General features: G+C 46.0%; 1 protein-coding gene across 1 annotated transcript in view; it reads right to left on the bottom strand.

Moving 5' to 3' along the window:
• Positions 1-12,349, bottom strand: part of fto (FTO alpha-ketoglutarate dependent dioxygenase) — a 114,732-nt gene that overhangs the window by 93,056 nt on the left and 9,327 nt on the right. Inside the window, 2 exon segments of the mRNA XM_084541973.1 lie at positions 278-1,313; positions 2,065-2,142. Coding sequence (XP_084398099.1) covers positions 278-1,313; positions 2,065-2,142 — 1,114 coding nt within the window.

Below are 12,349 nucleotides of genomic sequence, written 5' to 3'. Positions count from 1 at the left end.
GCGCCAGAGGCCATGTCTGCAGCTGCTACAGCGCTGCTGTAGGGCCATAATACACAAGGTTAGCTACATCTGATCCACCGTAAAGCAACTGAGATAAGTTGGTGGAATGGATGTTGAAGGGAAAGAGGAAAAAGAATCTTAATTTCAGAATCTTAATGCAAAAGATTAGCATCACATACTTAAATTAAAGTGTTATTATAAAAGCTTCTGAAGCGATAAATCAATCTTTCTTCAACTATAGTTATATCCACTGCGCCGTTTTAGCTTCGGCCCTTACCTTTGTCGTCCTGACAGCTATAGCTGTAAACAGCCACTGGCGAGTGAGTGACCAGGTTCTCATCGTGGTGCCACCCTACCGCCATTTTCCCCATGCCAAAGTATGGCTCCTCTTTGAGCTGGCTCATTGCTGCCGGGTCCATGTAGTTGAGTAAGGTGACATTGAACTTGACTGGACCGGTGCATACCTGTGGAGGACTGGGCTGGGAACAGCCCTGCCCACTTGTGTGTTCTTCTTTGTCTGGATTGTGGGAATCTGACAGGCTGTGCTTTAGTTGAGCCACGTGTTTCTCCTGGGCCCCTAGTCCCACAGGTTCAGTTTCCGTGTCACTGATGGCTTTGGTTGTCCAGGTGGGGCATTTTCCTTCACTGTGGGCTGAGCCTGCTGCAGAACTGGTCTCACTTGGTTTGACCTGGAAGGACTCTCCCTCCTCGCTGCTTTGTTTGAACTCAGTCTCCCACTCCCCTTCTTGCCTTGACCCGGAGCAGCCTTCTTCACTGTGTTTGGACTCAATGTCCCACTCCTCGCTGTGTTTGGACTCTGTGTCCCCCTCCTCGCTTTGTCGGGACTCTGAGTCCCCTCCTTCACTATTCTTGGAGTCTTCACTGTGCTTAGACTCTGTGTCCCCCTCTTCGCCTTGTTTGGCTTCCGCCTCTACCTTCGTACACTGTGTTAGCCTGTCTCCTTCCTTCAGCTGAGACACGTCAGAGCAGAAGAAGGTGTTAAGCTCCCACAATGCCCTGCAAGCAGCTCTCAAATCAGGGTCACAACAGTTTTGTCCTTTGACCTCAGCGTCCTCACTGTGCCAGGGAATGGCAAAGAGCCGCGTGTCCAGGTAACGATAGGTGTGGCCCGGCTCACCCAGCAGAGCCCGTGACACGGCAGTGAACACATCTCGGTCACGGACGCGGACCAAGTCCCTCAGGAGGCAGCCCTTCCGTCTGAGGGTGAGCAGAGCTGCCTGCACCCGGCCATGGAGCTCAGCGGGAAGTGAGCATGATCTCCTCAGCACCAGCCCAGAGTAGCTGGAGTCCCACTAAGGAATACAGTTCATTGTTATCATAAGTTCATGAATGTGACATTAACACAAAACAGAACTCCACCCAAATTATAATTATTAGAAATGTGATATTTCAAGTCTGTTCATTTGAAGAAAAATATTACAAGGTACAGAGCAGGAACAACAGCAGAACAGACAATGGACTTTTGTAGGGCCTATAAATTAGAGGCCTATACACTGATCAGGCATAACATTATGACCAATTGCCTAATATTGTGTAGGTCTGCCTTGTGCCTCCAAAACAGTCGTGACTCATCAAAGAATGGACATGGGCCTTCTGAGAGTGTCCTGTGGTGTCTGGGAACAGAATGTTGTTAGTGGGGGTATTTGGGTCCTATGGGTTGAGGGGAGGAGCCTGGTTCAGGCTTGTTCCAGTCCATCCCACAGATACTCGATCAGTTTGGGGTTTAGGGAATTTGGAGGCCAGGTCAACACCTGGTGCTGTTATTCATCTTTTTCTGAGTTGTTCCTAGACCGTGTGACTGTGTCAGGCTGCATCCCGCTGGGGATGGCTGCTGCCATCAAGGAGTGTCATTACTATGGGGTGAGGGTGCCTGGTCTGGTCTAGATGGGTGGTACATATCTAAGTAACATCCATATGAATACCAGGTCCAAAACCTTCCCAGCAGAACATTGTATTGTCACAAGATGATCAGTGTTATTCACTTCTCCTGTCAGTTGTTTTAATGCTGTGGTGTATATCATTCTTAAAACAGGGCTGACTGACCAGTTGCTGAAAGCCCCGATTTGAAGGTCCCAGAAAGGGAATCTTCTGGTCTCCCAATTCCTGCAGTAACCTCCGCCTCTGTGAACACAACACAAAATGAATAAATAAAGCACACAAAATAGACTGATAAGCAGATGAATGAACACACAGCACATTGCCATTTTGTTTTTTACATAATTTGATAGTGATGAATGAGGGAATAATTACATGATGAAGTCAAGGAAGCTATATAAAACCAAGGCAAGAAATATCCTGATTAGAAGAACAAGCTAAAAACAAATGCTAAATGAATCCCCAAGGCTTTGCAGGTCATTTCAATGAATGGCTTTTAACACATAACGCTTTCAGAACAGACTGAGGTGTCACAGGAAACTGTGTCATTTTCATTGACGTCTCACATTTTTTATGATTTTGTGAAAGCTGCCGGTGGGTTCCTCATAACCCCCGTAAAAGATGCCCTGTGCCATACAGAGCTCCTCCAATAAAACCGTCAGCCTGGAGGACGGATCAAAGTACCTTTCACTGGGCCACATTCCATTCTGACCTGTAAATCCAATGGCAACCGGTATAAAAACTACGTGTCCAAATAAATTTGTTTCCCCACCCTGCCTCCTATTCTCCTCCCATATGCGCTCGTGTGACGGCATGTGCACACGTTCGGAATCATTCGTTCCCCACAGGTGCACACACACACACACACAGTCTCTGCATGGTGCCTCCGCTGCAGGAAGGTGAAATGTCACCGACACGCCACTGTCTTTTTATATCTTTAAAAGTTTTGGATGAAAGGCTTGCGCAAAAACAACCAAGCAGTTGTAATAGTTTATATATTTCGGAGACATTTACAACGCGAGTCTCACGTTTCTGGCGCACTAATAATGCCAAAGACCTCATGTGTCACGCTGCAGGGAATATGGGAACCGGCTGCCAAAATACGTCCTGACTTTTAGAGTGAAATAAAACGGCCTGTTCACAGCATAAGAGCACAGGTACAAAAAGATGTGTGTCCTGACTCGTAAGGGGCGGTAGATCAAAATATAAAAAAAAAAAGGGCAAGCGGTGAAAGAATGTGCATTAAAGACAGGAGGGAGGAAAACAGACCCCAATAATGGAGGTGGAAGAAATGGGAGGGCAGCTGATCTGAGGCGTTTTGGTGAATTTTACCTTCAGGGCTGAATCTTTACCTTAGGCTAAACAACACAACACCTGCTGAAAGTTTTCTTAAAGGATGCGCATGAGTGTACAGGCCTTCCAAGTTATTCTGGAACAAACAAAAACAGACTTGCAGACAGTTGGAATCTAAAAAACAAAACAACATGCACTATTCATGGCCAGACTGCATTCAAAGGCTGTTGGAAGAAATTGACAACCTGACACACATTCGTTGGTGTCAAATTCTAACTCATGACAGAAGCTGAAGATATCAAGGTGAGGCTCTGGGCTAGTGCTGGTGTGTGTTTATGTCTGTGTGCTGTGGTATGGATCCATATTTTGGCATCCGTCTACTTTATATGTGCGCACGTGTGCACGTAACTAATATTATTACAGTTATTCATAGCACACAAACCACCACCGCGTACACAAAGGTAGCTCCCGCGCACACGCACACACACACACACATACATGCCCTTTTTTGAAAAACGCACAGCCGGGGTAGCGAGCATGATGCCTCGGCCCCAATCGCACACAACCAGGGCTGTCACACATGTGTCAAATGCATCAAGCCGCTCAGAAATTCCACAGAAAAAACGAAAGACAAGAAGTTACCGGAGCCCTTCTGAAGCAGATGGACTCTCGCAGTATCAGAGAACCGCTGTGTCTGTCTCCCTGTCTCTGTGTCTGCACCTGATTCTAGGAGGAAAAAAAATCACGAGGTCTGCGTTTCCACTCAGACCCAAGAAACGAGATTACCAATTCCATAATAACACGGATGCTTCACGGTAGCCGTGCCAACCGTCTGCGTTGAGTGATATATCTGATGCTTTTTTTTCCCTTTTTTTTTTAATCTCTCTCTTCCTTGATGGGATTATTCCCTCAGCTGGACTGTTTATCACAGAAAAACATATTTGGTAGAATAGAACTCAATTGGTTTGCTTTGATCTTGGCCTATAAGAGATATCAAACTGTGTACCATATATTTATTAATTTCATTTATTTCCCATCTGTGACACTTCAACGGACACTTTCTTCAAAGCGATCTTCACAGAGTAGATTAGTGTCCAGTGCTTAGCATCCATAGCTCAAAATAGCCAGATAGCGCCACTGCTGCGGGGATAAAAACACCTCCAGCCTTGACTTGTGTCTGCCCCGCAAGGTCCACCACAAAGTACTGTAAATGAAGGAAGGACGTGAATTCCAGTGGACTTGTCTAGATTTGGCTGATGCATCGTGAACTGCAGATAAAAGCGGCAGTGTTTAGTAAGCTGTGTCAGTAAAGCACGGTTTATACCTCTGCGTCAACTTGACGGCGTAGCCACGGCTTCAGCCCAGGCCCTACACAGACCCTAATGTCATAGCCTGGCATGCAACCTCCCCAGAACTGTAACGGCGACACAGCTGTGATCGGTCCGCTTGGTAGTATCGTATTTAGGCTTTAGTATTTCCGGGTGCTTCTCCATCTCTGCAATTTTCAACTGATATTTCTGGTTAAATAAAGATGGAGGTTCGGAGATACAAATGCTTGTATAATTCATCTTCGGCGAAATTTAGGCAAACGTTTGAGTTGCCATTGTTGAAAGAGAAGCAGGAAGTAGGAACAAAAATTAACCCGACTGGCAAAAAAAGACACCCCACCGTCTAGTGTTTGGGTGACGTTTTTACAGAGCGTGCCAGACTGACGAGCACACAAATATAAATAGCTCGCACCGGCATAGGCTACGTGCGTAGTTTGCACAGTCTACATCCAGCAGTACTTTAAATGAGCCTTAAGGTTTCCCCAATGTAAACAGAGTTCTCGTGCTCTTCCATGTTGGCTGATGTCTATATTTTTTCCTTATGCTTACATGTATACCACAGCGGCAACAGGGACACCATATTTTCTCCAAGACCTCCAGCCCAGAGAAGGCAGCAGTTCTGGACAGGCCGCAGACACGCAAAAAAAACTTGGACCTTTCGCAACCCCTGGGGATGACGTTATGAGAGATAGCTGTGTAATAGAGCGCTGTGTTTAAACAGCAAACCATTGGTACTTGTCAGACACCCATTTCAGAACTGGTCCCCTTTCTGCAGAAGTGATGGTGAATCAACAGTTTTGACAAGTCGGCTGTAAAATGTCAGATTCGACCAAACAGACGACCCGTGTACATCAAAGGCGTTTCCGCCCCGGTCCATTTGGCACCGGATTGGAGAATGTAGGGAGCTTGTGTGAAGTGACACAGGGTGGAGAGAAGGGCAGGGTGTGCCCACTCCACTAGAACATTTGTGTTTGCGTGTGTGATGCATAGGAAACCTGTAGGAGCCTTGATTTCAGGCTTTGAACTAAGAAAGGCAGAAAACCCGATGCCCTTTGGCCAATGGTAGTCAAGTTGGCACAACAAAGGTGTGAACAGATCAAGGTCTACCTCATCTTCAGGAAAAAATACTGACTAGACTTGTGGTGAGATAACACACCACATAGGTGCCATCACACATATGCAATACAATAATTTTCAAGGTGATGCGCAGACACATGCATGACCACACATTCACAGAAAGGTTCCACTTTTGTTGCAGGGCTTCTAGCTGCGGTTTCTTCTCGTAGACGTTATCACTCGTGCTGCCTTTTTTGAGACGGCGCATTTTAAAATACGCCCAAACTGCCAAATACACCCACTAAAAAAACAGAAGCTTCTATCGTTACAACGTCAGAAAGGACCTCTTTCAATTATTTTCACAGATTACACTTCGTCATTTCATGCATGTCCCCCAAAAAAACAAACCATTTCTCGCTTGACTTTTTGTTTACAGCTGCTTGTGGCATTCATTTATTTTATGAACACCAGCCAGGAGCTTGTCGACTCATCGTGATGACTAACTGGCCAGACTGGTAAATGGCTAACTGGAATGTGTGGGAGCTGACCTCAGAGCAGCAGCATCGCTAATGTGTAACCCCTCGTCTCCATACTCCTGCTCAGGACCGGCCTATGAATATGAATTGGGACTGTGAAAGACAGAGGTCAGTCAGGAGGCTGTTGCCAGAAACATTTTTAAAAAAAAAAACAAAAAAAAAAACAACAACAACTGGCTTTCAGCTACTTTCTTGTTCATATGTAAATTTTGCTGGATAATTTGTATAATGCTGAGATGCGTTTACAGATTCCACTCGACATACGCTCGCAGATCATGTTTTATGCAAGGCAGTCCGTGCAGACTCATGCAAAATGTTGTGTAATATAACCTTCACCCAAAGAGGCATATATCATAGATACTGTACATGTTTGGGCCGTGGTGAATTCATCTTTTGTGTTTGGGTTAAAGAAAAAGCCGTGCCCCAAAATCCTTTAAAGCGCCGAATGTTTTCACATATCAGTGAAGTGACCATTCTGCGCATATCGACAGACATGTTCGGCATGTGTTCGGCAGCGGTGCAGAGGTGGGGTAAGTGATGACAAATTGCAGACAGGCCGGCTCTGGCCCGTTAATTGTTGTTGGAGGCTGAAGGCTGTGTTGTTCATTTCACCTGGCGACAGGTCGGCGGGGGACGCCATCATTAATATTAGAACATTTCCATCCATCTACCTGAACAAGGGGCCAGTCATTTAAAAGGCTGGCGCTGGGCAGACCTTTCACGCCCTGTTTATAACACCGATCTAGGCACATTACCAGAGCTGCGGGGGGGGCGCTGCCAGTCATTAATTAGACGCGCACGCGTACACGCACAATGTGAGCACCTTCATCGGACTGCGCCTTCATAACACGCGCGAGATGCGGTACACTAACACACACCCAGTGTAACAATTTAACATCAAAAAGTCTTTGTGAGCCGTGTGTGCACTTTCTCTCACCTTACCTAAAGCCACTCTACCAGTTATCTCGCAGTGCATGTAATTCTGCCAGGTGAAGAGTATGTGTGTGCAGGAAAGAAGAAAAAAAAAAAAGTATCGGACTTCATCCGTTTTTTTGAACTCTCCCACTCTTCATCTCTCTCACTGCACCTGACAAGCTTACAGAAAGACCAAGGTTTCCAGATCAATCATTCAAAAGTATTTACAAATGCACAAAGCCAGACTCGAGACAGGTTGGCACATGGCCACTCTGTTTAAGTGCTTTTCAATGTGTCTGTGGTGTCAACATCTATTTCACACTTATCTACACCTCAAAGGGGGAAAAAAAGATGTTCCTGTGACCTTTAGCAAGTGTCAAATCTGGAGAGAAGAAGTGAGGGAAAGAAGAGGAAGAGACGAGGGGGATTTAAGAGATCTGTCGATGCATGCCTTACATAACCTTTTTATTTATCCGGGAGAGATTGACTGAGCACGCTCTTTATAAGAAACATACCGTTTGCTTCACACACACACGCACACGAGTTCACACAGAGGAGATGCTCGGAACATGTAAAGATTTCCTCTGGACGAGAAAAAGTTTTACTATTCTTCCACTGGAAGCAAAAAAAATCCTGTTCAAGGGCATCTTATACCGTCACCTGGATTCAAACTAGCAACCTTGCCGTGACGGGAGACAGTGTCTCATGCCTATGAACTCTCGGCTAACACCACTAAAAAGCAAGGACCGGTTGCCATTTTGCCTTAATTGTTAGTTTGCGGGCCGGCCATAATGTTTCCATTAAGATTATGTCGATCGAGAAAAGCTTTTTAGTTTTCACCTTCAAATTACAACATGCTTTCATGAGGTCAGCTGTTTTCCATGTGGAATGGCCCGTTTTAATGCAGACGCGGTCCCTTGGTATTCAGGCCGGGTCCAGTTCAGTCAGGGGAAAGAGTGAGAAAATGAAGAGGGGAGAGGGATGGAGGGAGGAAAGAGAAGAGGGGAAGGAGAGCGTTGATTGAAAGACTGTGATTAGCAGTTTTCAGCGGGGCACCAGGGCCACTGAGTTGTTCTAACGGGGTTGTCGCGTCTCGAGGTGCAGTCAAGGAGAAGTCAGTGCTTTAGAAAGCTCCCTCGATTTCCCCATTTACCCCTCCCTCCCTCTTTCGCTCTCACCATCCAGCCACACTTTTCCTGCCCCTCCAAAAAATCAATATGGCTGTGCAAAGTGCAGCTTGGCCCACGGGGAGGGCTGGCTAGCTGTAGGGGTCTGGATGCACGGCTTACAGTGAGGACAAGAAGCGTCCTCCAGGCCTGTCCCACAGGCAGTGTCAAGGACAGACCTAAGGAGCAGCGGGTTGGGACCACAAGATTGCCCTTCCACACTGCATCTCACCTTCTTTCTGTCTCTCTCTCTCTCTCTCTCTCTGATTCTCTGCAGCCATGGCGGGGCTGGCTCAGCGAGGCAGAAGAGATCAATAATCAGGTGGAGCGTTTAAAATCCCCGGCTCAGGAGGCTGGAGCCACGCTCCTCAGAGCCCAGTAGACCAACACATCGCTCAGGGCGGAGCAGCTGGATGGCCAGATGAGTGGGTGTACGCTGGTCGCACCTGGTCATTGAAAGGTTTGTGATTTGTGACAGTAAACAATTCAATAGCACTTAGCGATACAGTGTCTGAGGGGTGTAGAGCCAGACTCTTCACAAGCACTGCCATTGTCTCAACATGTCACAGATCAGTGGAATTCGGACAGGTCAGGCAGCTATACAGACCAACACACCTTTGACTCTCAAGGCAGCACCGGTATTACTACAGCTACGCGCCAGCTAGACAGAGAATAAAGCAGCAAAAAAAAAAAGCTTCAAAAAATAAAAACCGGCATGTAGTATCATTGTCAACAGCAGTGTTCCTCATTTCCATACAGTAGGCTTGACGAAGAAGCCCGTACATGATGTGGATGAAGCGTGCAAGGAGGATTTCAGCCCTGCCGCGTGTCTCCGCGTGTGAGTGACTGATCACAGTGGAAGTGGCTTGTGTCTCTAATCCAGTACCACTGTTAGTCAGTGCAAAGACCCGGCTCTGTGTACTGCAGCACGGGCTGATCAAACCCATCCTGTGACAAGCAACCTCTTCAAATGACGATGATTTCCCAGCTCTGTGTCCTTTTCGGCTCCATATTAGATCATCTCCTGACACCGCCAAGGCTGGTACTTCATCTGGGATAAAGATGATGTGCAATCCAACCAGAGGGGCTGGGAGTCAAGGGTAAACGAGAGGCTAAAAAGACCGGGGTGCTGTGCCTGATTGGCAGACAGCTGTGACAATTATCATGGCGGTATATTAGAACCGTATGCTAAACATAGGATTTGATAGAGTATGTTGCTTGCCAAAAACATATCAAGGATATTTTACCCAGCTGCATGTCACGTGCACACGCTACACATACTGTAAAGCAACCCATTTAAGAGGGAAAAAATATCACATCATACAACACATCAAAAATAAAAACCATCCTGTCTGCTTCAATTTTTCCAAGAACTGGTCTGTCTGTCAGCTTTTCCACTATAACAATATCATGTTTTTCCTAAGAGGACTGGGATAACCTCTTGAATCATCTCTTGACCTATTTGTTAAAATACATTTTTGCGTAAGGTATTATTAACTAGGTAGAGAAGAGGCCCCGGTTTAAATCCTGACAATCACCTAAGCCACTAGAAAAAAAAAAAAACATATGGCTCAAAACAGATGTGGACTGTACATCTAGGACAGGTCTAATTGTATCTCATGTAGTTTTTGACCCAAATAAACTGGCATTATGATGTGACCTCAGATTAATACAGAATTATGGAGTGCATATCATTTGTGGCTGTTTACACGACAGTCAAGTCTGTCATCCTGGAAACCTGGCGCATATACAGTAAGTTTGCTATAATGGCATTAGCCAAATCCTGAAGTATAGCAGACGGCACTTGTCTTGCTTGAGAGGCCACCACTCATTTCTTTATTTATTTTTCTTTCACTCATTTCCGAACAAAGGAAAATATTCTACCAGGAATTGAATAGCTTAATCCTCTTTTCACTCTTCCCAGTAGCCTGAATGGTGACAGATTAACATCCTGGAGGTTTACAGACCCAGCCATTTGAAAATGTAATTGCTGATGCCACACTGCATGCATGTGTTTAAGTTAAGGGTTAATATTAAAGCTTAAAATACAACAGCCTGCAACCGAGTCAGGAGGGATGTGGGCAGCTTGGGCCGGACCCAAGTCGGTGAAGCTTTGTCACGTATGTATGAAGGAGCCGCAAGCTGTCCCAAAGCCTCACTGGGTGCTACAGTTACTGTTCACTTCTGCTAATTATTACAGCCAATCAGAGGGGTTAACGGGGCGGAGCCTGGCCAGACCATGTTCCGGGGCATTTAACAGCTGGCTGGAACGGAGGTGAATGCATTACACACTGCCCTCATCCAATAAAAATAAAACACCCTGACATCTGAAGTGTACTTAGCAAGGAGGGGAGAGAGGAAGCGAGGGAGGCAAGGAAGAGGGGTGGTGGACAGAAGGGGAGAGAGCATCTGATAACATGATGTCCAAGTGCCACCTAGTGACAAGTCTCCAGCTTCTCTGATCGTTCAGGTTCAGGAGCATCGGGGTGAACGGACGAAGCAACGGAGGGCAATACCAGTTCTTTCAAAGCACATCCTAAACCGAAAAATATCAACGTATTGGAAAATGCAAAATGTAAAAAGTATATTTTAATTACTTTTTTTTTTTTTTCCCGATCCCAAACCTGATCAAGAAAACACTCCACCAGCCTTCTCCGGATGACCCTGCTGTTTGTACAGTTGGGGGAGCAGGCCTGTAACACTGCCCTGGTAGGCCCGTGGCCCTGAGAGCTCGGCCCCCTCCCCTCATTAGCCCAGGTATAAATCACACTCTGCTGGTGCCCAGAGGTGAGAGGGATGAGAGTGGAGGTGAGCTTGAAATAATGCTTATGTCACGGCAGGTCAGCCCTCCATTATAGCCGTTTCAAAAACTATTAATCTTGCTTGTAGTCAGTGGCCTAGAAATAATTACTTCATCTAACCCATGTAATACAGCATGACCAGCAGTCGAGCCTGGTCAATTTGAGGCTGGGGAGGCAGGATAGAGGAGGTGGTGGTGGTGGTGGTGGTGGGGGTTGTGGAGAGAGAAAGAGAGAGATCAAGAGAGGGGATGAAGGGAAAGAGGGCAGAGCCACAAATTACCAGCCCCTGTCTCCTGCTACTGGGTGACTGATGTCCTGCTCACTTTAGCCGTGGCCTTTTACACTCTCAACGCTGATTTAGACAGATACAGCACACGCACACTCTGAAAGGCAGATCTTGTACTAGCATGCGTGCAGCATGTATGCACATTAATACATGATTAAATGGGAAAACACAAATTACATTATTTTAAGCATGGGTTCAAAACCTTTTCAAAAATGAGATTTGAAGCAGTCAAGAGATAATAGAGAATTTGTTTTAATTAGCATGCAGAACTCTACACAATAAAATCCAATGGCTAACCGCTATAAGACACCGCATAAAATTCATCATGTTTTTTTTTTATATATTCAAATATTTCACATCTAAAAGACATAAATGAGTTGTGCCACCTGCTATCCTGCCTGAGTCAACATTGCATGTAATTGTGTCATTTTAAAAGGGAGCAACAAAAAACGTACCTGGAAATTATATATGTTAAGTTATGCTGCCAAAATGTAAAAAATATCTTTTTTAGTTGCATGCCAGAAGCAATTTTGAAAGCCGTGATATTACACACAGGAATTCACACCTTTGCATATGTTTTTGATTTTGCGAGCTTGCACATCCCGCCCCCCCACTGATGTTCAGCAGTGGCTCTTCAACTGCAGGTACGATCACCTGTCTCCAAGGCGGAGGACTAATCCACCTCCCCAGCATCGTGGCAGATATAAACACAGCAAAGATGGGTTCGTGGAGAAACCCACACTGAGTGTAAACAGATGAGCTAGCGCAAATTCAGCCTCCATGAACGTCACAGGAAGTATGTATGGAGTGACATAAATAAATGCAGCCCTCCAGTGGCTGTCACAGCTGGCATTGCAGGTGCAAATTTAATTAGTCAAGGTGAAGTCTCCCTTGTTGTCTGAGAAAGGGGGGTCCTCGCCATGCACAACTGTAAACATGCGCTATATCCTAATCAGGTGTCACTGCGGCGTTTGATCAGCCCGCGAAAACTTGTCACGAATCCCCAGCAGAGAGTGGGCCGACGAGGAGAACAAAGGAAAAGAGCTGTCATAAAAGAACAGGGTGTTGGTGG

The sequence above is a fragment of the Chelon labrosus genome, assembly GCF_963514085.1.
Source record: "Chelon labrosus genome assembly, chromosome: 3".
NCBI classification, from domain to species: Eukaryota; Metazoa; Chordata; class Actinopteri; order Mugiliformes; family Mugilidae; genus Chelon; species Chelon labrosus.
Note: the sequence above shows the minus strand (reverse complement) of the source record. Positions and strands in the feature narration are given on the sequence as shown.